The sequence below is a fragment of the Dermacentor albipictus genome, chromosome 6 (genome assembly GCF_038994185.2).
Source record: "Dermacentor albipictus isolate Rhodes 1998 colony chromosome 6, USDA_Dalb.pri_finalv2, whole genome shotgun sequence".
Classification (NCBI taxonomy): domain Eukaryota; kingdom Metazoa; phylum Arthropoda; class Arachnida; order Ixodida; family Ixodidae; genus Dermacentor; species Dermacentor albipictus.
The window spans coordinates 118,512,063-118,537,505 of NC_091826.1; the positions used below are offsets into that span (position 1 = coordinate 118,512,063).

The window sequence follows — 25,443 nt, forward strand, 5'->3', positions numbered from 1 at the left end:
TGTCAGAACGGCCCTGCTCTCGTGCGACGTTCTTGTTTACATTGATTGTTTAAAAGAGTTGTGACATCTCATTGACATGCGCGTGTGGCATAAAATGGAATACAATTTGGCATGCGCTCGATCAGAATCGTATTGGAGTGCAATTTGACAAGGAGCTCGAAACACGTGGGGTGGCTTCTCTCATGCTTCTCTGCAGCACTGCGCTCGGCGAATTCTATAATATGGCGAACGGTAGCGGAGCGGCGCGTTGGGCGTTCCTGCATTGCTTTAATATTGTCCCATTAACGTCGACAGCGGTCATAATTAAGAAGGGGTTTGTCGTAATCTTTTATTGTCCCATTTGCAATGTTCACATTTACGTCATTTAAAATGCAGCGCGAGATGAACTTGAATAAGTGATTGATGTATATTTCATTGCGAATGTTTTATTAGCTAAGTCTTTCGACGAGCAGACTGGGCCGCAATCACTATACACCTCTGCGATGTCAGACAATGTAAACAGTGCAAAAGAGAGCTATGAAAGCATGAAGGGAAGAAATATAATATTTTCTACAACCATGAATGAACGCTTCATGTGTGAAAGCGGCAGAAACAGAAGTGGCTCGAGCCAGTTGCTCATTAGGCTACAACTGGCTTACGGCTGACATGCTGCATAGAGTCACAGTGATAGAGTAATGAGTACACGTACGGGGCGAATACCCTTCTGAACTGGCTCGCGCTCGTTCGTTCTGTTGGTTTCGTCTCAGCTGCAGCAGCAGTTAGTGGTGCGTAGTGCTTAGGCAGCGAAGCTGCATTAGCAACGTACCGAACGTCACTCTCTAAACCGCTGCTGTTATTGCGTTATCAAGTCGTAAGGCCCCCCTGCACTACTGCTGCTGTGTTTCGTATCTGAGAAGTGAAACTGTGCTGCTTGCGCTCAGGCCATAGAGCGAGCAAAAGGAGTGTGTAGTCCGCTACCATGGCCGACGTAAAAATAAGTATGGACGACAGAGCAGGCCAGTCCTCAATCCTAGATGATTTTTGCTACAATAACAACGTGTCGAAAGCAAACGTCTACGTCCGACTGGGTAAGTGATGCGTTTAGTGCATGAAAGTGGGCTGGGTCGCCTCCTCGTGCGTTCGCGCCCTGTGTTCTAGAAAGAACCCTTATGTTAACCGTTCATTTTCGAATTGTTCTAGATTGACGCTGCGATTATTTTGGTTTTGCTGGTTTCTGAATGCCGCCCCAGGTTTCCTGCGCAAGGTTTACGGTATCCTCAGCATTCAACTGCTGGCTACCACGGTGATTGCAGCCTTCGGAATGTTCACGCCAGCTGTCAAGCTCTACATTAGCCAGAAGTAGGTGCACTTTGTTTGCTCATTGTTATTCCCATTTTCGCCCATTGCGGAGCCTCTGTATATCCACTGTAGTGGGCTAATCTCAAGTTTAAAGAATCCTGCATCAGCTGATGTGATCCGTAAGCAATGGCTTTAATGAGAGCGTAGGAAGACCGTGCGGCAGGAAAAATGATGTAGATGAAAGAAAAGTAAAGAAAATAAAATATCCGCACACAACTTTGAGCAGCTGTGTATCTAACTGTGTGCATCTGTTGCACCTTCACACACCACTTATACAAGACATTGAGCACATGTATTATGGCCGGTTTACCGTTAAAGGGAGCATTTAGTTCATTCTTTACCTCAAATTCAGACAAAGTATGATCCACTGGAGTATGCTCCACTTGAGGCCCATTTTACTGCATGCATGCAAAATTCGAAGAATCATTATTACCATTAGGTGCTCTTGTCGAGGGTGGGCCATTATATTTAGTAGCACAAACTGGCAAGATGGCACAGCCCTATCTGAGGTCAGCATTAGCAGAGCATCAGCTATAACCACCGTCGTCCTGCTTGCCAGTGGGCAAAGCACTTGTCACACAACACCTGGTGGCAAAAGCATTGTCTATGACGAAGAGCAAGCAGTAGCGTAGTACAGCTTGAGGCAGAAAACATGAATAATTTCAGCCGTTGGTCCCACAGATTACAACATGGAAGCCACAGAGGATACCTCATATGCCACGTTGGTGACTTGATGCAAGATACGGTATGAGCTGTGATAGCGCGAGTGGAGTTTCTTGGAGAGTCCAGTACGATGGAAAAGTGCACAGAGCGAGACTACACACTGAGGCCTGAAATGCACGTCCCTGTGGTTACGGACGTAACGTCATTTGAGCCACGAAAGATGTGAGCAGACAATTGCGGGCAAAGGCATCACATGTGTGCACAGTACTTGAGACCACATCAGAAGGGAACAGCGTGTCGATTGGGAGAAGAGGGTCACGTCCAAACAAAAGGTAAAAAAGGAGAGTAACTGGCAGTGTCATGTCGCGAAGAGTTATGTGCAAATGTAATGAAAGGTGTTGCAATGCCCCATTCCCTATGGCTGTCAGACACATACATGGAAAGCATGACTGGGAGTGGTACAGTTCAGATGCTCTAAGTCTATTAGATTGGGAGGATACGCTGTTGTGAATTTGTCACAAGTCAAGCACGAGCGCAGAAGTTCGTCCACAACTTCTGAAAGAAAACAGCAACCATGGTCAGTGATGAGCTCACAAGGGGCGCCGTGATGTTGAAGAACATTGTGGAAAATAAAGCCCATGATGTCGTTGGCCCAGCTGGTCAGGCCAGGAGTGGACTGGTTGTCACCGTCAGACATGGTGTTGGAACAAATGTAGAATGTGTCAGAATGCATCACAAATGCTCTCAATTTCATCGTATACCATGATGCATCAGCTCGGTATCTCCCGCGCTCACAGTCTGCGCAAAAGTCGGCAGCGGCCATCCGCTCCAACTACCGCGTTTTAATTGCTGAGCACTGTAGTGTGTACAGATGCCCACAGACTGTGCATGTCCAGGCTTTCCACCGTTCCATCTGGTGAGGCCGTGATGAAAGCCAATTGAACTGAATGGCCTCACCAGCTTCGGTTATGCTCGAGTAACTGTTCGTCCACCCAGAACCGCAACATGTTAGTTCAAATTTTGTTTCACCTTGCATTGCGGCAACACAAAACTGAAGAAATGACGGAAAACATTCAACCAATGTATCTGGCAGCATGCGCCTGCTGTACCCAGTCAGGCCGTCACATGCCATTGCGTTCGGTGTGCCGCCGCATGAAATCACCACTGCCCCAAACTCATCCCGCACCCAGTGCTTATTAGAAAGGAAAATGAATATCAAACTTTCAGCTTTTGAATTAGGTGCTCAATCTGCAATGCCTGTGCGTTACTGTGATGTGTCACAGACACCAAAGCATCTTTTTGCATTCAGGCTTTTGGCTCAGCAAAAGTTCCCGAAATGCGCTATGTTCAATCTTTCACCCCTTTAGGAGACAATATAGTTTATTTTTACCACCAAAGAACTAACTGGGCCCTAGAAGATGCTGTTGAAATTCATAACGTCATAGTGAACTGGTGCGGGAACTTCAAGGAGAATTTGACACCCATCTTTTGTTGTTGCACTTTTTCTGACTAACCAAGTGTCTTGTCATGGTAAGAGTGGTGTTTTTGATGTTGTATAAGGGTAATTTACTGATTCAGAAGAAATCATTTTTCTGTGTAGTGTCCTCTTAAAGAGTCCAAGGTATCGAAATGGAACCATCCACAATGGTGTCACTTACAGCCCTGTGTTGTCTTGGTATCTAGAAAACGTTACAATGGTTGCTCAAGTCAAACCCGAATTTTTCATTGTATGCACATATGTATTCACACTAGCACCATCAGTTTGCTGTGCTGTTATGAGACATTTGTCGGCTATTATGCCATGGTGTGCTGGTGTCACTTCGCACCAGAAGGGACGTGTTAAGGTGACGGAACAGCCCATGAATTCACTTGTAGAACAACACATATAATGAAGTTTCTCGTGAACAAAGGCTGAAAACTAACTGAAATTCACACTAGACTTTAAAGTCAACATAATGACAAGATGCTAAGCAGCACCACAATAGTTCGGTGGTGCAAGCAGTTACGGGGTGGTTGGACGTCAGTGGTAGAACATGCCACGAGGCGGTGCATAGACAGCAAAACTCATGGCACAGATTTTTCTTAGCTGAACACAGCATAACTTATGCTGATTGCCTGCCCTGTGATGTGACCATGAAAAGGCAGTACTTTTGTGAGCTTTTCCGTTGCGTGCACAGTGCACTCAAGAAAAAAACAACCTGGCTTGTTGATTACTATGGTTGTTTTTGTTAACCAAGATGCGTGCCAACACGCAGTGCACCGTACAATGTGCACTGTGTGGTATCTCAGTTAGGAGGAACTTCTGCATCCACCATACATTTCTAAGCTCGCTCCAAGTGATCGTCATTTGTTTGAACTGGTCTGAACTACCAAAAATGTTCCTGGGAGGCCAGCACTTTGGAAGTGATGGTGATGTCAAGCAGGCTGTCTGTTAATGGCTGGCAAAATCTTTCTGTGCTACTGGCATCCATGTCCTGCTGGAACGCTAGTATAAGTATGTTAGTGCTAAGGGAGATTACCTCGAGAAATGTTATTTTCTCCTATTTCTGTTTTGATGTGTGGTGCATTCCGAGTGGCAGCATTGGATGATTAACGGAAGTCACAAGTCATGGTCGGCGACATTGCAAGCAGTGCATCTTACGTAGAGGCATTTGTGAATGGGACCTTGACTCTCTTGCTTGAAGCGTGGCTCCTTCAAAAGGAAGAGCGCACGGTCTTCTGCTTGAAACAACCATTTTCGTGCCACACAGACATTTGATACTTGGTAGGCACGGTCACACTGTGTCTTATACGCAGCGTGCTTGTTCGTTTTCACTGCTCAAACCTAGTGAGGGGTCCTTTTCTTTGTTTTCTTGTTATGTATGTACTCTCCATAGCCGGAAATAAAGGTGTTGAACTTGTTTTAATTTTCTTCGTGGGATGGTGTCTGAGCCTTGTGGGGGTTAAAGGAGTTGCCCAAAATTTAGCAATAACGCTCCACATTGCATGACTATAAACATTTGTGGCTGTCTTACTCAGCCAGATGCAAAAAGCCTGGTTTTAAATATATAGATATGTTCTGCTTGCTGTTTGCTTTCTAAGTTCAACATGCTGCCCAAAAAACATAAAATGTGCAATGCTGCTATCACATGATGGCAGCACTACCTTCAGTCAGGAGCGATGTAGCGTGCCGAGATTTTCATGTTACTACAGTGCAATTATCTCGGATTACACACTGACTGATGTTTTCCTTCCTTTAACTGCTGTGGTGGCTCAGTGAATATGGTGTTCCACTGCAGAGCACGAAGTCTCTGGTTTTATTCCTTGCCTCAACAACTACATTCTGATGTGGTGGAATGCCAAAGTGCTTGTGTGCTTAAGTATGCTTGTTAAGGAGCCCCAGGTGGTCAGAATTAATTGGGAGCCCCTTGCTACATGGGTCCCTCTCAGCATGAGACATTGCTTTGTGATGTTGCACCTCATAAATTGTTTTCTCTTTTTTTCCAGCCACTGGATGGTGGGGGGCGCATTCTTCATGTCCATGGCCCTCCTCTTGGCTCTGATGGTGAAGAGGCGGGAGACACCCACAAACTACTTTCTCCTGATGGGCTTTGTAAGTTTTGTTGAAGTCTGATGCTCAACTTATTTGCTCACCTTTACGGTGAAGTCCACTGGTCGAGTCGGAGCAGTTGCCCGAGTCCTGGAGTGAGCACTTGGTTTTCTTAAATCCAGGCCTGCCAACAGTAAACAAATTGCTCCGTGCTGGGTTGTTCCTGAATTGACATGTTTAGCCAATGCTGGAAAGAGCTTTGGTTTTCCTTGAGGTTATGCTCTTACAATTATTCAGGGGTCAGGGGGATTGGGCTGTTTTTACTTAAGTCATTTGCAATCCATGAAATGCTTATTTGATTCCCATATTGGCTGGAAATGCAGTGATAATGCAAGATAGTACATTTATGTACACCTGTGTGTTAAAAGCAGACACGTTCATGACTTAAGCAGGAGGAAGTGATGCATTATGGATTCGAATTCATGGTTGAATCAGGGCGCTGACGGCAGAGCAAAAGTGGTCAGCTATGAAGTAAGTTGATCCAACACAATCAGTGAAGTGTCACTTCAATTCAGAACGTGCTCCAGATCAACTAGTGGAATTTTTCTAAGACACAGTGGATTAGTGCATGATCTTTGTGATTAGTACTGCTCACTCTTAAGGTACTGCTAATAAGGCTGCACTAATGTTACGAGAAAGCGTTTGATTCAGTTGAAACCTCAGCAGTCATGGAGGCATTACGGAATCGGGGTGTAGATGAGCCATATGTAAAAATACTGGAAGATATCTATAGCAGCTCCACAGCTACCAGCTACCGTAGTCCTCCATAAAGCAAGCAACAAAATCCCAATAAAGAAAGGCGTCAGGCAGGGAGATACGATATCTCCAATGCTATTTATAGGGGCGCGAAATGCGTCCGCTATAGACAGACGCGCGCAGAGAGAAGAGAACGAACTTTGAGAGCGACCGGCGAGCAGCCGAGCGGCGGTGAAACTGAGCCTTTATTGTACGTGACTTCCACGCCGAGGGGGCCGGCGCTGCGAACATAAACATCCGCTTGTTGTGCAGACGCTCACGGCGGGGGCGGTGGAATCGGATCCACTACAGGCCTCCCCCCCGTAGATACAAAGGTCGCTGCTGTCGCGCTGATGCCCAGGACACGTGCTTGCTCACGGGGCAGGGTACGGATGGGAGAGAATCGGCCGGGGAACGAGTGGGGAGTGCAAGAGGAACGCACAAGTTTGCCATGTACGCAGACTTCACACGGTCGATTGAAATCACGTTTTCACGGCCGTTCACAAAAACAGTAAAAGTCTTTTCTCGGCGGGCCTTCGTACGGGCCTTCGTACGGTGCAGTGAGGCCGGGTCGGATGCCTTCGCGGCGCACGAAAACGTGAGTTGAGGCAGCTAGGTCTTTGCTTACGAAAACGTTGTAAGTGGAGCGCTGTCGAGGTGATGTAGGTCGCAAGCGCTCAAAGAGCGACCGAAGTTGCTCAACGTAGGCAGGAGGCGAGAGGTTGGGGACTGCAGGTGGTGCGAAGAATTCGCCGGGTAGACGTAGTGTCCTCCCGTAGACCATTTCGGCAGCTGTACACCCGAGGTCCTCTTTTATCGCCGACCGAATACCTAGTAGAACTAGCGGCAGGTCGTCGACCCATGAAGTTCGAGCGTCGCGGGCGGCGATGAGGGCGGCTTTCAACTGGCGGTGAAGCCTTTCCACCATTCCATTTGCTGACGGATGGTATGCAGTTGTGCGGATGTGGCGAGGATGCTTGTTAACGCGCTCCGAAGAGCTCACTTTCAAACTGTCGTCTGCGGTCGGTTGTTTTGTTACCACGCTGGGGCAGCCGAAACGAGATATCCAACCGGCCACGAAAACGGATGCCACGGTTGGCGCCGTAATATCGTGTACGGGAATCGCTTCAGGCCAGCGCGTGTAGCGGTCAACGCAGGTGAGGATGTATCGTTTACCACTCGATGAAGGCAGCGGACCGACAATGTCGATGTGAACATGGTCAAAGCGAGAGTCGGGAGGACGGAAGGGTTGAAGTGGTGACTTGGTGTGGCGGGTCGTTTTTGCACGTTGGCAGCGTTGACATTCTCGAGCCCAGCGGCGGACACCTGCGTTGATGCCGGGCCACACATAATGGGAGGTGATGAGGCGCTGAGTGGCGCGAACACCAGGATGGCTCGAGTCGTGTAGCCTGCCAAAAACTTGACGACGGTGCGAGGAAGGCACAAATGGACGGGCACGGCCTGTTGACATGTGGCAGACGATCGTACCGGAGGAGAACGGCAGTGGCACCTCAGCAAACGAGAGAGATGTGGACCCTGCGCGCAGATCACGCAGCTCGTTGTCAGAATGTTGTGCCTCTGCGATGATGTCGAAATCCACAGCAGCAGTGGAAAGCACGTCGACACGTGACAGGGCATCGGCAGCCGCATTCACGGGTCCCTCGATGTACCGTAAGTCGGTCATGAATTCGGAAATAAAATGCAGGTACCGAATTTGCCGGGACGTGTGTGTGCTGTGGTTTCCACGGAAAGCGAATGTCAATGGCTTATGATCCGTCAGTACGTGGAACACGGTACCTTTGAGAAGGTGGCGAAAGTGGCGAATGCCAAGGTAGATAGCAAGGAGTTCGCGGTCGAAAGTACTGTATCGAGTTTCAGCCGGCTTCATCTTCTGCGAAAAGAAACCGAGTGGGCACCACAGATTTTGCTGGAATTCTTGTAAAACTGCACCAACGGCACTGGAGGAGGCGTCGGTGATGAGCCGCATGGGCGCATCAGTTAGGGGATGCACTAGGAGGGTGGCTTGTGCCAGGGCATTCTTGGCTTCTTGGAAGGCGGCGTCTGCTTCGGCTGTCCACTCCAAGATCGCAGATGGTGCCTTTGGAGCCTTCAGCATGTCGGTCAGAGGTAGAATGATGCGCGCTATATTCGGCAGGAACCGACAATGGAAGTTCAGAAGCCCGAGAAATTCGCGGAGCTTGTGAAGCGACGTTGGACGTGGAAAATCCCGCAGAGCTTGAACCTTCCTGTCCAATGGCTTGATTCCTTCAGGTGTGACAAGGTGTCCAAGAAATTCGACGTTATCAACACCAAAGACACATTTGGCTGTGTTGATAGTTAAGCCATGTTCCTGCAGTCGCGAAAACAGCAACTGCAGATGGTCAGCGTGCTGCTCTGGTGAAGAACTTGCCACCAGCAGATCATCAAGATAGGCGATGACGAAGTGCAGACCACGTATGACTTCATTGATGAAGCGTTGGAAAGTTTGGCCTGCATTACGTAACCCAAAAGGCATGCGGACATACTCGAATAGGCCAAAAGGTGTTGTGATGGCAGTCTTTGGTATGTCCGCTGGTTCCACAGGAATTTGATGGTATGCTTTGACTAGGTCAATCTTGCTAAATATGGTTGTTCCAGCAAGAGTGGTAGCAAAGTCGTGAATGTGCGTGAATGTGGGAGCGGGTACCGGTCGGGAGCGGTGCGGGCATTCAATGCACGATAGTCTCCACAAGGGCTCCAATCTCCGGGGTCACGCTTGGGCACCATGTGCAGCGCAGATGACTAGCTGCTTGACGGTGGGTGGATTATGCCTAACTGCAGCATGTGATCAAATTCTCTGCGAGCTGTGGCGAGGCGGTCTCCAGCAAGACGTCGTGGCTTGCAGGACGCTGGAGGACCTGTAGTGACGATGTGGTGCGTCACAGTGTGCCGCACTGGAAGTTCCAAATTGGTAGGTATGGTAAGTTCAGGAAATTCACTGAGGATAGAGGCAAATTCTGATGATGGCGAATGCGGAGCTGGTTGCGTAGAGGTGGACAGTGGTGTGAGGATACCTTGTATGGAGAGGCTGGTCGTACAGTCCACAAGTTGACGGGTGCGGAGATTCACGTTCAAACCGAAATGGGTAAGAAAGTCCGCACCTAGTATGGCGAAGCGCATGTCGGCGAGGATGAAAATCCATCGAAATATGCGACGCAGGCCCAGGTCAATGGTGAGGGAGCGTTGGACATATGTTGCGATTGTGGATGTATTTACAGCTTGCAAAGGTGCAGTCCTCGGACAACGGTGTCGGTCCTGGCGAGAGGCAGGAATGACGCTTACCTCTGCACCAGTGTCCACAAGAAAGCGATGGCCTGCGATCCTGTCTGTGATGTAGAATAGGCGGCTTCCCGTAGCGGTTGAGTCACGCGCCGCCATTAGTGACTCGCTTCCATGTTTCCCTGCCAGCGACAAGGCTGTCGACATTTTGCAGCGCTGGCGCCGAACCTGGTGTGGTACCAGCAGAAGCCCTCAGAAGTTTGTCTTGGGCGGGAACGGGAACGCGAACGTGAGCCACCCCTCGCCAGTGGAGAGCGACGAGGCGTGTCCATCTGCATTGCAGTCACAATCCAGAAATGCCGATGTGCAGTGCTATGAGAGAAAGTTAAATAACCTCAGGTAGTCAAAGTTAATCTAGAGCCCTTCGCTCAGGAATTCCTCATAACACACTCTGCAGCTTTGGGGTGGTAAACCCCATAATTTCATCTTGCAGTGATACTGTATAAAACTTTTGCAACCGAGATCTTGAGCCTAAATGAGAACTCGGGTGCTGAAACTGGCTCACTCAACCTTGTTTTCAGGCAGAAACTAGCAGGAAATAACAAATACAATGCATTTTTCGCGAAATACAGCATCTGGCAGTAACACCGTGCACTAGAGGAAGTGGCGTTTCTGTGACGTCTGTGCTGGATACCGGCGTGCGAGCCATCACCTGCGTCTCTCCACTTGCATGGATGGTGCCGACTGGTAGTGAACGACATCTTGACCGAGCAGTTGCTAGTGGCCGCGTACTTGCTTTTGCAATGAAGCTTGTGCCCAAGTCTTTAAAGTCACTGTTTTCATTGTGTGCTGCTCTGTAATGTGATCAACGAAGCATCTGGCATAATGCGGGAGAATGCCTCTACGCTGCTATGCGCAAAGGTGTCAGAAAAGTATCGTCAGGTGAGACAATCCGAGTTATACCGTTTCGGCAGAGCCGAAGCTTCGAAGGATATGGATTAGGACTGCACGCCCATCGCAGCCAACATGGGCACCGTCAAAGTGCAAGTTTCTACGCTCCGAACACTTTGAGGACAGTGACTATCAGATGAACGCTGCTTTGCTGCAGAGCTGTGGCATGTCAGCAAAAGGGCGGTGTGGCATCATAACAGTATCCTTCAATACTTTTCATCTGGTCATGAAACTTTCACGTAGCGCTATGGGAGAGCTTCATATAGTGCCCACAGTGGATGCACAACGCTGACGCAAGTAGAAGATTGACTGGCACAGATGGCGAATGGACGCTGCAGGTGTTCTGTGCATACTGTTGTGTCATAGCGCGTGCCTATCATCGAGGCGACGAGAGCTCCCATTTCTCCATGACGAATCAAGAATTCGACATGGGTGACGTCATCGCCCGCCCCGCCTGGTACCTGCCGACGAGGAGTTGCCAAAGGGACTTAAGGGAGGACTGGGGCATTTTGAAGACAGAGTCGCCTCCAGCCACCCAGTCGGTCTTATGCGCTCTTACAGCTATATGTTATATGTCTTAAAGCTATCTGCCATCTATAAATATTGCATGAAGTTTTTCGTTTCTTCTTCATCTACCGAAAGAGTCCGTCTCTCATCCTCCACCTCGAAGTCACAACAGTGGATAGCAAGCTGCGGGATTTGAAGCCAGATAACGCCCGCTACACAGCCCAACGACAGCCATGACCAGCGTGAGCCATTTTGGAAGGCTGTGTGCCCGACGTTTACCTTTCGAATCACGAGACCTTTGTCGCTCATGTAAATGCCAAGGACAATTGCTCAAGTGTTCTGAAAGGGTTGTAGTGGTTTTGTCTTAGTTCGCTTCAGGCCTTGCGTAGATTTCCAGCTTCGGAAGCAAAGCTAATTTGGAGGCAAAACATAAGACGAGCCGTCAGATCGTGATGGAGAAACTCAGGGTACCGGGCCTTCTTGATATTTGTCAGGAGATGGGCATTTCGGTCGCCACGGCAAGGTAAAAGAAAGCCATTCTGGACTTTATAAGGGCAGAAGGGGCAACTGAGGAGAAAGTCGAAGAGGTTTGGGGAGAAATTTTTGAGAGAAGCAGCGAGAAAAAAATGCGCAAGGAGGAGCAGAAAAGGCGCGAGAAGGCAGAAGAAAAGAGTAGGCGCAAGAGCGAGACCATGCTCTTAAAATAAGAGAACTGGAAATAAAGCTAACTCAAATCAGCTTGGCACGTTCAGTCCCCTTTACGGTGGAGACGATACGCCTATACTTAGAATACAGGACCTGGTGCTACCGCACAGGATAGCCGATGATATCGCACTTTTTCCCGTGAATTTAGAACGTACATGTGAAAAGATAGGGCTGGACGAAAGCCTTTGGTCTCAAAAACTTCTTTCAATTGTCCCAGGAGAGGCTGCGGAAGTTCTTGCACGCTTGTCTAAAGTAGACTATGAGAACTAGGGAAACGTAAAAGCCGTGCTTCTTCGTAAATACCGCCTCTCTGCGGAGGCATTTCGACAGCGGTTTAGACAGGCAAAAAGGGGCAGTGAGTCGCACACTGAGTTCTTGTACGAGTTAAAGTCTAACTTAATAGAGTGGCTCGAAAGTGCAGCAGTGTATGGAAACCACCACAAGGTGCTTGAATGCATAGCACTGGAGCAGTTTTACCGAGTTCTTCCAGAGGAAGTTAGACTTTGGCTGCAGGACAGGCTCCCAGAGGTAGACCTAGAGAAGGCAGCGCAGCTTGCGGAAGAATATTACACGCGCCGAAACTTCTAAGAAAAACCGATTCAGAAAGAAAGGACTATTCTGTAAAGTGGTTTTCCCCTGGCAACCCAATTTCGCTGAATAAGAAATCATCTGCGAGCAACGAGTTCAGCAAAAAAGTATTGACCAAGGCTGAGATAGCGAGGGAAGGGCTAGCAGAGACAGCCCAGTTGCCTGGGGCCGCTAAAGCTGAGGCAGACGTTGAGCAAGCATTCGAGGCCCAGAGACCAATTATCTGCTTCTGTTGCAAAAAGGAAGGCCACTTTTCCTTACATTGCAAGGCGCAAATCGTGTTTGTAGGCATTAGCCACTCAGATGAAAATCTGAAGCTGGTCGAGCCATACATGCAGTACGTCGTGGTAAATGAGAAAATGTGCAGGGCACTTAGTGATTCTGCCGCCACCATGGATGTTACTCATCCATACTGTATTTCTCCCGGAGACTTTACAGGGGAATGCGCCTGAATCAGACAAGTTGCAGAAGAGCAGAGCGCGTGCTTGCCAGTTGCCAGGGCAACCCTCGAGGGCATGTTTGGAAGGTTGAAAACGGAGGCAGCCACGAGTCAAAGTTTACCCGAACACTTTTCATATCTTTTTTTCAACAAATCTGAGCAGATTTTAGAAAAGGAGGGCCGGTCGTTCTCTACCAGTCTCGCTCGCATGACATTAACGCGATCACGGTCATGCGCCCTCTCAAAGAAACTTGAAAACTCATCTTCGAACAAGGAAACTGACAATGTAACATCCTCACAGCGGCAGCCTAGGCCGGGAGATACGACTGATGAAAAGCAGATGACTCAGACTTGTCACGGATCATTTACCAGATCAGTGACAGTGGATGAGGAGCCTTTCGAGACTCGGGAAAATGGGGTACCTAGGGTTGAAGTGGAAGGTTCACTACTTAGTCCCGCATCATTTTCCTGGGAGCAGCTTAGTAGGGTTGACTAAGAGGTGCTTATTGTGGCACAGAGAAATGACCCTTCGCTAACTGTGCTGCAGGCTAATGTGAATGCAGGAGTAGCCCGAAAGAACATCTCGTTCTACACTAAGTCAGGTCTCAAGCACCAGAAATATCAGAATTCCAAGGGTCGGACATACAACCAACTACTTGTGCCAGAAAAGTACTGACCACAGCTTTTAGAGTTAACGCATGGGAATGCTTAGGCGGGTCACGTCGGTATCAAGAAGACAACGGCTAGGCTAGCAGAAGATTTCTATTGGCCAGGATGCTGGAAAGAGATTGAAACACTTGTTTGATCATGCGATGCATGTCAGCAAGTTGGTATATCCAATGACAAGTAGAAGGCCCCAATGAAATTGGTGCCCATTATCACAGAACCATTTTGGAAGCTGCAAACAAATGGTGACGGTCTTAGCAGAGCCTTTTAGGCTGCAGCCTATGCTTATCCGAGAGCTTATCCTAGAAATTAAGTTTTAATGCTACATTTTTATGTATACTTTTGTCTCTTCACATTGAAGTTGATTGATAATCACTTACGACACACTATCATGTGAAGGGTATTGTAACGTTAGTGTCACTGATTAAAATGAGCTTCCGGATTGTTCGAGAGCCAACCGCAGCCACTCGAATGGGCTATCATTTCAAACCAACTGACAGAATTTTGCTCGGAGCGAGACAGGGCAAAATAGAAACTTTCTTGATCACCTCAGCTGTGTCTGGCCTGCCCGAATGACTGTTAGGAATTGCTTTGCAATCTATTCTTTAGCTGTTTATTCTCTTTGAATTGTCTTCTTTGCGAGCACTATTTGTACAGGTCTGTATCCCCGGCTCTTTATCGCGTGCGTGTTTCGTGTTTAGTACAATAACAGTAATGGTGCTGTTGAGAGCACAGAAGGGGTTAGAGCATTTGTTTTAATGGAGTTTGGTCTGGCGTTGTGGAGAGCATTGGGAGGGTGCTCACTTTTGTCGAAGTGGTTAGCATTGATTTTCGGTCACTCCGTGAGTTTTCTCAAATCCAAGTAAGGGAAAGACTAGCGGATGAAAGCGCGGCTAAGCCATTTCCTTAACCCCATTAAGGCCGTCACTCAATCAGCACATCACATACGTCAAGCCGCGTTGAACAGCTTGACTTGTGGATGTATTATCTGGTGGCAGGGGTGCTGTTGTGCCATACCACGTGCTTATCATCGAGGCGACGGGAGCGGCCATACTACGTGCCTATCATAGAGGCGACGAGAGCTCCCACTTCTCTGCAACGAATCAAGAATTCGACGCAGGAGGGGACTTCAAGAAACACCCAGCCATCTCTGTGATGAATCAAGAATTTAACGCGGGTGACGTCATCACCCGCCCCGCCTGGTTCCTGCCGACGAGGAGTCGCCAAAGAGACTGGGAGGACTGGCCCATTGTGAAGAGAGTTGCCTCCAGCCGCCAATTCGGTCTGATGCGCTCTTACAGCCACACGTATGCTATCATCTACTATCTGTAAATATTATATAAAATTTTTCATTTCTGCATCTACAGAAAGAGTCCGTTTCTCGTCCTCCACCCCGAAGTCACAACAGTACGCTCGCTATTGCGCATTGGTTGATTGCCTGTATCCACGTGTGAATATTGTCGACACAACGGGCAAATCGCTTCCCTGTTTCTGTAGTGTTCAGTAACTTAAACACGAACAATTTTGAAACAATTTCAGCACATTGTTGCGACAATGCCTGCTGCTGCTGCTGCTGCTGCAACCCGTTGCACATAACATAATGGTTGTCGTTGCACAGACCTGCGCGTGCCGGCGTGCAGCCGCCGGGCGCTGACAATCCTCCAGAAATGCAGGCATGTGTTAAAGAATATGTGAAAGAAATACTATGTTCCAAACAGTCCCATCTTCAGAGATGATTTTCTATGCTTCCCTCATATTTTTGCATATTTTTGTACCTATTGCACTGCAATAGTAGGTGGTCCATTTAGCCTGCTCTGCCCTGTCAAGGAACACACGTGACAGGGCATCACAGCCAATGTGAATTTAGGTGCTGTCTCGCTGCTACAGACGCCGGCTTTTTCATTTATGGGTCAGTTGATGGTTTTTCATAAAAAATTTTGCAGTAACCGCTGATGATAGTCAATGTAAGCGAGCAGTCTAAACAAGCAAGCGAGAGCTTATGTGCGTTGCTGAGTATTGCTTTATTTTTTCCAGACCCTTGTGCAAGCTTTCACCGTTGCTGTTGTCGGTGAGTCTAAAAAACTTGATAATTATTGCTTTGGAAAGATTGCTGTACTTTGTCTTTTTCAAAATGTTCACGAGAGGCTTACGCGAGAAAAAATTTGTGTATCTGGCGTCATTGGTCAGGTTTGAGGCGTCATACTCGGAAGGGCCTTTTGTGGTACTCTCTCATTATTTATGATTACGAAATAAGGCCACCCAGATGCTAGGAAGTGCCCCCATGAACACATAAGCCAAATATTATTCCTCCACATGCATGAAGGACTCGCCATGATAATACCATAAAACCCACTTATAACAATATTCAAGTGCCATGAAAATTTCATTGTTATAACTGATAATTGTTAAAATGGGGTTGCACGAAAAGAGTCAAGATAGGGGGATGGCAGAGCTGTTGTGAGAAAACTGTAATGGCAGGGAAGCCAGTGCTCCTCCCCACCACCTTCCTCCATCAGGCTGCTGATTGTGTTGACTTGTTTAACTGTGCTTTTTGCACGCTCCAATCGCATGTACCAAGCCACGGCTGTTGGTGTTCAAGAATGGCAGTGCTATAACAACTGCAAATAGAGGTCACGGACGGCAAGTGACATGTGAGCTCCGCCGAGGCATCCACTTTAGAGGCCCCAAAAGGGGCCTTTTAAAAAATATGAGAAGGTTGCCTTGGCAGCCTCCCAGGTTTAAAAAGTCCAAAAGAAATGTTAGGGCAAGATTCGCACAAGGATGTCGCCATGTACTTTTCGCTGGCTTGCACGAGAAAACCCCATCTCCATCAGCATTGCTTGGTTTATGCAAAGCTTGCTCACATCCTTCTCCAAAGCAACCAGGTTCTCCATGTAGTGCAGGGGAAAGTTCCTCGTGAAAACGAAGCCTTGGAGGGACTGAATTATCTGCAGGGCCTCCTGCGAGGGCAACGTTGAGGCAGCCTGCTCTACCGCATCGTCATTCCCATTGTGGCCATCACTGTTGCTTTCTGATGCAAGCACGTTAGCAATGATTGCCTCATCGGTTAGAAGCGCTTAGTTTCCAAATCTATAGCAGTGCGCTTTCTTAGAACGACAGAAAGCTGAGCTAGTTGGTGAGGATTCATAATGCAAAATAGAAGTGAGGCATGCAGACAGGACACAAGAGTAGAGAAGTGGACAACACGAACGCCGAAACGAACGCCGGCGTTCGTGTTGTCCACTTCTCTACTCTTGTGTCCTGTCTGCACGCCTCACTTCTATTTTGCGCTTTCTTCTCGCTGGCAATGTCATGCATTGACAATGATCAGCAGCCGAATCGGCCATCTTTCGTTTTGACGGCGAGTCAAACGAGGATGAGGAACCACATCGTCAGGAACGACTTTGACGCAACCAACAAAAACAAGCATGAGCGACTTAATCCGTTTGCAGAACTGTGCCAAACCAGGGCCTAGCGAGCAATCTAGGAGCAGTGACAGTTCGCCTCTTGGAACTACTTTTCTACACTCGTAACAAGGGGCAACAAGGGAAAAAGCATTTCAATTTCTCATTCAAGTTTCTTCAAGCGCGTCATCTTTCCACACCCACTTCTACAAACATGAGTTCGTCGTTTGTCTAGTGAATTCGATGCAACAGAACTGTGTCATGCCAATGTTCGGCAATCTAAATGCATTCAATGGAGGAGACGGAGGTGCGTAGCCCTGCTACATTAAATGCCTTGGAGCTTTCTTCATTGTCAGTGGCATTGCAGCAGCAGCAAAAAAAAAAAAGTCGCTCTTCTTTATTTGATGTGGGCAGAAGACTTATGCTCTCTTGCGAGATCTCGTTAACGAAACCCACGTAGCCGCAAGACAAAACTTTGCTAGAAATTCTTTCCATTCTGGGTGACCATCATTGCCCCATACCATCTGCTGTTGTTTAGCGTATTAGGTTCAACATGCACATTCTCGCGGAGGGCGAGTCCGTCCGTAACCTCGTGGCGTCACTCTAAAGTATCTCGAAATACCATATTCACTTGATTTTAATGCGTCTTCAATTGTAACGTGGACCTGTTTTCCGGGTCCGAAGGAAAGGAAAAAAAAAAGCACCCTAAATTGTAACGCGCACCCATTTGCTATGACCTAAAAAAAAAAAGTCCTTCACAGTACTGTGCAACTCATTCTTTCATATAGAAATAAAACTTTCTCTCACTTAGAAAAAGAACAATTTACTCCAAATACACTAAAGTTGCGAAAAATAAAGAAAAAGAAACAGTTTCGCCCAAAAGGCAAAGCATCAATTTCTATAGCAAATTAGTACACAGCTGTACGAAAAGTAAGTCTGGTATGCTGGGCTGAGGCAACCAGGTTCGAAACCAACAGTCAGACCAACTTTTGTCACTGGGTATGTGCCACTGGGTATATGCTGCTCTTCAATGACAAAAAATAACCTTGAAAATTTCTCAAAATCAAAGCCTTATCACGTGTCTACAGACACGTGCCATGTATGGACTTTGTGGTGGCGCCACTAGATGGCACACCATATCCAGAGGAAAGTGCATTCGAGGAACCTGGCTTTGTACACGCCTCATACATGATGGCTTCCAGTGGTGGCAATCCGGCCGGTCACCACATTGCTTCAGCGCTAATTGCATTGACATCAACATTCGTCATGAGAAGGGCTCTTCTGGAATTTCGAGTAAGCTTTTGTATTGTTACGTAGGAAGATGCAGACAAGAAGCTATATGCAGATATATTTACAAACAAATGTGCCGCACTTGGTCAAGAGGCAACAGCCCGCACTAACCTCCAATTGCGTCATCTTCACACTACTGGCCTCATCGTCATTGTAAATACTGGTCCGTAGCACTACCCCCGCCGGCAAAAGTGCCGTCTTGGAGCAACTAAAGGCCAGGCTTGGAAGCAGTGTAGTAGGCCTTGAGCCTACTGACGTGCATGACATCACTGGATGCCAGAGTACAGGGTGAGGTCGAACTAACAGGAGCAGTTTCATACGTCAATGGCGTCACCAGGCACAGCATGCGATAGGGCCCCGTGTATTGCAAAAGGAGCTTCTCTGAAAGTACAATGTGACAAGAGGGCCACCACAGGAGCACGCGTACACCAGACGAGAACTGTGCATCACAATGGCGGGCATTGTACAGCTGCTTGTCATTGGTTTGCGAGGCCGTCAGTCGAGTATGGGAAAGCTGACAAGCACGGTCGGTGAGGGCGAGGGCGTTGCACGCATGCTCGCTTGTTGAGGTTGCAGTCAGAGGAAGTGCCATATCAAGGGGCAAGGTGGGTTCGCAACCGTACAATAGATAAAATGGAGAAAATCCAGCGGTATTGTGCCGAGAAGAATTGTATATGAGTGTGACGTAAGGAAGGGCAATGTCCTAGTCATGGTGGTCCTTTGAAACGTACATGAACACCATATCTGTGAAGGCATGGTTTAACTGCTCCGTCAGTCTTTTGGTTTGAGAATGGTATGAGGTGGTCAGCTTGTGTTGAGTGGAGCAGGAGTGCACAATGTTGGTGATAACTTTCGACAAGAAGTTACAACCACGGTCAGTCAGCAGCTCTTTCAGGATGCCATGAAGCAATATGATGTCATGGAAGAGAAAATCTGCGACGGCAGTGGCGCTGGTTGGGAGGGCCTCCATGATGATGTATCGGGTGGCATAATCAGTTACAACGGCTACCCATTTGTTCCCAGAAGATGACGTGGGAAAGGGGACGAGGAGGTCTAATCCAACACGAAAGAACAATTCCACAGGGGCGGAGATCGGCTGGAGATGACCGGCTCGTAGCATCTGAGGTGTTATTCTGATGCTGGCAGGAATCACAGGCAGCAACATAGTGTTGGAGAGAGTGAGCAAGACTGGGCCAATAGAAGTGGTGGCAGACGCGGTCATATGTCCGAGTTACCCCAAGGTGCCTTGCAGTGGGTGCGTCATGAAGCTCAAAGAGCAATGGCCGTCATATATGTTTGGGCACGACAAGAAGAAGATCAGACCCGCCAGGGAGAAAGTTCCTTTAATACAGAATGCCACCCTAGAAGACATATCGGCGAACTGAGGCGTTGGTAGGTGTAGAGTGCAGATGGTCGACGAGTGCTCGCCGTGATAGGTCCCATTATTGCTCATTAGCGATATTAGCGAAGGCAGCCACAGAGAAGGACTCATCGACCTGGTAGCAAGACAGGCAACCAGCGTCCTTGTGGAGACGGCCAGGCCTGTAGATGACAGAATACGAATATTCTTGGAGGCATAACGGCCAGCGACCAAGTGTTCCGGTAGGACCTTTCAGTGAGCACAACCAGCAAAGTTTGTGATGGTCCATGACGATTGAAAAGGGTTGGCCATATAAGTATGGGCGGAATTTTGCAACCACCCAGACTAGGGCAACACACACTGCTCAGTGATGGAATAGTTGCGCTGACGGGGTGAGAGGAGCCTGCTGGCGTAAACGATAACGTGGTCGTTGCCGCGTTGGCGTTGTCGTAGTACTGCGTCGATTACATGGCCGCTGGCATCAGTATGGACTTTGGTAGGCGCAGAAGGATCGAAATGGGTCAGAACGGGTGGCGTTATTAGAAAGTCGATTAGAAACGAGAACGCAGAGGCCTCATGTGAAAAGGGTGATTTTCTTCAAAAGCTCAGTTAGTGGTCGTGCTATGGCTGCAAAATTTTTCATGGAGTGGCAGAAATAAGAGCAAAGGCCGCTAAAGCTGCGCACATCCTTGACACACTTCGGAACAGGGAAGTGTGTAACAGCATGGATTTTTCCTGGGTCCGGTTGCACTCCATTCACATCAATGAGGTGTCCAAGGACGGTAATCTGGCGACGCCCAAATTGGCACACTGATGCGTTGAGTTGTAGACCGGTTTGACGAAAAACATCCAGGTCTGCTGAGAGGCACTCGAGGTGCATAGCAAATGGTGGGAGGAATACTGTAATGTCGTCCAAGTAGCACAGGCATGTGGACCATTCGAAACCGTGAAGAAGAGAGTCCGTCATGCATTCAAATGTGGCAGGAGCGTTACATGTACTGAACGGCACCACTTTAAAGTGATAAAGACCGTCGGTTGTTACAAAGGCTGTCTTCTCGCGGTCTAGATTGTCCACGGCAAACTGCCAGTAGCCGGAGCGAAGGTCAATAGGTGAGAAATAGTGAGCACCGTGGAGGCAGTCAAGGGTGTCATCAATGCGAGGTAGGGGATAAACATCCTTTTTTGTGACCCTGTTAAGGTGCCAGTCGAGGCAAAATTGCCGTGAGCCATCTTTCTTTTTCACCAGTACAAAAGGTGACGCCCACAGACTACACGATGGTTCAATTAATGTTCTTGGCAAACATTTTGTGAACTCCTGCGTGAATAACTTGGCGCTCTGCCGGTGACACTCGATATTGTCACGAGAGGAAAAGCCAGTCAGTCAGTTCTAAGCGAACGGCCGTTCACAGTTCGTTTCTGCAGCAGCTACCACGCACACCTCTTCTTCCTCGACTTCTAGCGTAACTAGCGCGTGCCATTACCCCTCCCGCCAAAAAAAAAAAAAAAAATAATAAAACAAAATAAATAAATAAAGTTGGGGAGAGGTTAAATGCCACAAGGAAAAAAAATAAAAGAAATGAGAAAGACAACGGACGTGACGACAGGGGCCGCATCACAAAGTTTGTGGATGAGAGTCAGCGCGAATGGTAGGGCTTCATCCTGGTAACGTGAACAATGTCAGAGGAACGTGGTCGACGGGAGTGGTGCGAACTGTCGGCTGGAATAACTTCGTAGTTGACAGGACTTAGACGACGCAAAACTGTGTAGGGTCCAAAGTATCGGCGCAATAATTTTTCTGACCGGCCTCTCTGACGTATAGGCGTCCAAACCCATACAAGATCTCCCGGGTTGTATGTGACGTCTCGATGGCATATGTTGTATCGACGAGCATCTTGACTTTGTCGGGATAGAATTCGTTGCCGCGCAAGGTGCCGCGCTGCTTCGGCACGCTGAACAAAGGCGTCTGTATCTGGTGCGGTAGGTTGCGACGAAGTTGGTAGGAGCATCACGTCGAGCATAGTGGTGACGTCGCGTCCGTAGACCAGTCGAAAAGGAGGAAACCCGGTGGTTTCTTGTAGGGCAGTGTTGTACGCGAATGTCACATACGGGAGCAGTTCGTCCCAATTTTTATGGTCCGTGGCAACATACATGGAAAGCATATCCGCAATCGTTTTGTTGAGACGCTCAGTTAAACCGTTAGTCTGCGGGTGATACGCAGTTGCCATACGGTGCGATGTCCCGCTCAGCTGCAGGATATCTCGGACCAACTGGGCAGTGAAGGCCGTACCACGGTCTGTGATGACGACAGCGGGAGCACCATGTCGAAGGACGATATTTTTGATGAAGAAGTTAGCAACATCTGAAGCAGTAGCTCGCTGCACGGCTTGTGTTTCGCAGTATCGAGTGAGGTAATCGGTGGCGACGACGATCCAGCGGTTATCAGCCGAAGACTTGGGAAATGGGCCGAGTAAATCCATCCCGACTTGTTCAAAAGGTGAGCAAGGAGGTCGGACAGGCTGAAGCAGACCGGCTGGTTTCAATGGTGGAACTTTGCGACGCTGGCAATCTCGACAACTTCTGACGTACTGCTTCACGGTTTTTGTGAGTTGTCGCCAATAGTACCTCTGCTTGATCCTCGCGAGAGTACGCGTGAAACCAAGATGCCCGGACGTTGGTTCGTCGTGGCATGCACGTATAACGTCGTCGCGGAGAGTAGCGGGAACAACGAGCAGGAAAGCGGTTGCCGTAGGGTGAAAGTTCCGCTTGTATAGGATGTCGCCACGTAGGCAGAAAGATGACAAGTGACGCGCGAACTGCCGTGGGGGTTGTGGGCGGCTTCCTTCAAGGTATTCAATCAAGGGCTGGAGCTCGGAATCTTGGCGTTGCTGTTGAGCAAGGTTTAAAGTCGGAAGAGTACAAAGAAAACCCGAATCGTCGTCAGTATCTAGTGGTGCGGGTTCGACGGGGGCGCAGGAGAGACAGTCGGCGTCAGTGTGTTTCTGGCCAGACTTATAGACGATGGTCACATCAAATTCCTGCAACCGAAGGCTCCATCTTGCGAGACGGCCTGAAGGATCTTTGAGATTCGCCAGCCAGCAGAGAGAGTGGTGGTCGCTGACGACACGGAAGGGGCGTCCGTACAGGTATGGGCGGAACTTCTGAATAGCCCATATGACTGCCAGACATTCTTTTTCAGTTGCTGAGTAGTTTTTTTCAGCAGCAGACAAGGTTCGGCTGGCATACGCAATAACGCGCTCAACACCAGCTTGAAACTGTACGAGTGTCGCTCCGAGACCAACGTTACTAGCATCAGTATGCACTTCTGTGTCAGCCTCGGTGTCAAAGTGACCAAGGATCGGTGGTGTCTGTAGACGTTGCTGAAGGTCGTGGAAGGCGTCGGATTGTGCCGGGCCCCAAACAAATGTGACGTCGTTCTTGATGAGTCGTTGTAAAGGTTCGGCAATTTCACAAAAATTGGGTACAAAACGGCGGTAATACGCGCAAAGCCCTAAAAATCGGCGGACATCGTGTTTTGTCTTCGGTATCGGGAACAGAGCGACTGCCATGGCTTTGTCAGGGTCAGGGTGCACACCGGTGCTGCTGACAATATGACCTAGAAATTTGAGCTCCTCGTAGCCAAAGTGACATTTCTCGGGCTTCAGGGAGAGGCCGGCGGTGCGGATAGCTTGAAGAACCGCCTCAAGCCGCTGGATGTGTTGTTCAAACGTGGTGGAAAAAACAACTACATCGTCTAAGTAGACTAAACACGAGTTCCACTTGAGGTCAGATAAAACTGTGTCCATCATGCGTTGAAATGTGGCCGGAGCGGAACACAATCCAAAAGGGAGGACCTTAAATTGATAGAGACCGTCGGGTGTTATAAACGCCGTTTTTTCCTGGTCCCGTTCGTCAACTTCAATTTGCCAGTACCCACTACGTAGATCCATTGAAGAAAAGTAACGGGCATGTCGCAGGCGATCCAAGGAGTCGTCAATTCGAGGAAGTGGGTAAACATCTTTTTTCGTGACCTTGTTCAGTTTGCGGTAATCGACACAGAATCGTAGTGAACCGTCTTTCTTTTTAACTAATACAACAGGTGAAGACCAAGGACTTGTCGATGGTTGAATGACATCATCGTCGAGCATTTGTTTAACTTGATGACGAATAGCATCCTGTTCTCTTTGCGACACGCGATAAGCGTGTTGGCGAACAGGTTGGACGGTCGGTTCAGTGATGATTCTGTGTTTGATTAAAGGAGTCTGTTTGACCTTCGACGTGGTGGCGAAACAGTCGCTAAATGACGATAGCAGAGTGAGGAGCCTCTTCTTCTCGTTTTGGTCTAGCTGTGGGTTGACGTTGATGTGACTGGTCAAGTCCACATCGCTGGGTTCCGGAATCGAGATTGTCGTTACTGAAGCACAGGCGTTGGACTCGGCCACCGTTTCAAAGTAGGCCATGGTGGTATGCCTCGCAAAGTGCTTGTATTCGCCACTGAAGTTGGTAACTAGAATCGTGGTTTGCCTATGTTGGAGCTCTACGAGACCTCGTGCGACGCCGACTTCGCGATCCAGCAATATGGCGAGGTTACCTTCGGCGATGCCTATTCCTAGTTGTTCTTGGGGGCATTCAACAAGGACGAAGATGCTACTGCGAGGCGGTAACGTCACGCAGTCATCGACCACGCGTAAAGCCATGCGGTGATGTTCATCCTCCACACTCGAATCCGAAGATACATCGTTAGAAAAAGTCACGAACAAGTCACGAAGGTTAATGATCGCCCCATATTCCTGGAGAAAATCCATGCCCAGTATAACTAGCCGAGAACACTTGGGCAGCACAAGGAAAGACGCTACGAAAGTCGAAGTAGAAATTGCAAGTCTGGCGGTGCATCGTCCAATGGGTGACACGAGGTGTCCTCCGGCCATAATCAGATGTGGGCCGTCCCACGCTGTCAGCACCTTGCGTAGCCGAGTGGCCAGTGAGGCCGAGTAGTCAGCTCCCGTATCGACAAGTGCAGTTACCGGATAACCGTCGATTGAAGCAGTAATAGCAGCAGAAGTTCTTTTTGCAGTTTCGAATGAAGGCGTCAGCGGTACGTCGCGAGGGGATGGCGTCGGCGGAGGATATTTGACGGTTCGCATGACAGCGGCCTCACCCCCGGAGGTCGCCGTTTTCAGTTTCCCCGGCGCGGGCTTCCACCGTTGACTCCAGCGGAATCAAAGGCGGGTCGAGCACGGTTTGGTGACGCGTACCGACGAGGTGAAGGCGACCGTGACTGTCTTCGCTGTTGGGCAGGAGGAAGCCGGTTACTTTCTAAGTATTGCTCGATGTCGTGCGGGCGTTCGCCATAGCGCGGGCAACGGGCGTCCGGATGGTATCCCCGCAGACCAATCCGTCGGTACTGGCAGTCACGATACATGTGACCAGCCTCCCCGCAGTGATAGCACAACGGACTGTTGTCGGGGGCGCGCCATACTGTAGATTTGCGCGGACCAGGATGAAAAGGTGCTTGCGGATTCGTGCGGTGGATCGGACTTGGGGAGCGTCGAGAAATCCCAGCAGGCGGTTGCGATAAACGGCCCGTCGACGGCGCGGAAGCCCGAAGAGCATCCGCGTACGAGAACGTGGGAGGTTCGGGTCGTGTTGGTGGCAAGGGATGAACCACTCTGCCGATTTCTTCCCGAATCACATCCGTAAGAACCGCGGCACTGGGAGGTGCCGGAGCTGATGCATAGGACTTCTGCAGTTCTTCTCGAACGATTTGTCGTATTAGCTCGGTAAGGGACTCCCTGTCATCATTCACAGGTACGAGAGAGCATGCAGCAGTCAGGGTGGTCTGGCGTTCATACTGCGAGAGCCGCTGCCGAAGAATACGTTCCATAACTGTTGCCTCACGAACGGAGAGACTGTTGTAGGAGGATTGCGCACGAGGCCCGCGAAAAGCTGTTCC

The 25,443-nt window shown here is 48.9% G+C and overlaps 1 protein-coding gene across 1 annotated transcript in view; it reads left to right on the forward strand.

Annotated features, from left to right (window-relative positions):
• The first annotated feature begins 678 nt into the window (after positions 1–678).
• The window catches only part of LOC135916275 (protein lifeguard 4-like), a 39,901-nt gene continuing 15,136 nt past the window's right edge, over positions 679–25,443 (forward strand). Inside the window, exons 1-4 of the mRNA XM_065449599.2 lie at positions 679–1,067; positions 1,230–1,338; positions 5,488–5,593; positions 15,474–15,507. Coding sequence (XP_065305671.1) covers positions 959–1,067; positions 1,230–1,338; positions 5,488–5,593; positions 15,474–15,507 — 358 coding nt within the window. The 5' untranslated portion in view covers positions 679–958. The remainder of the gene's footprint in view (positions 1,068–1,229; positions 1,339–5,487; positions 5,594–15,473; positions 15,508–25,443) is intronic.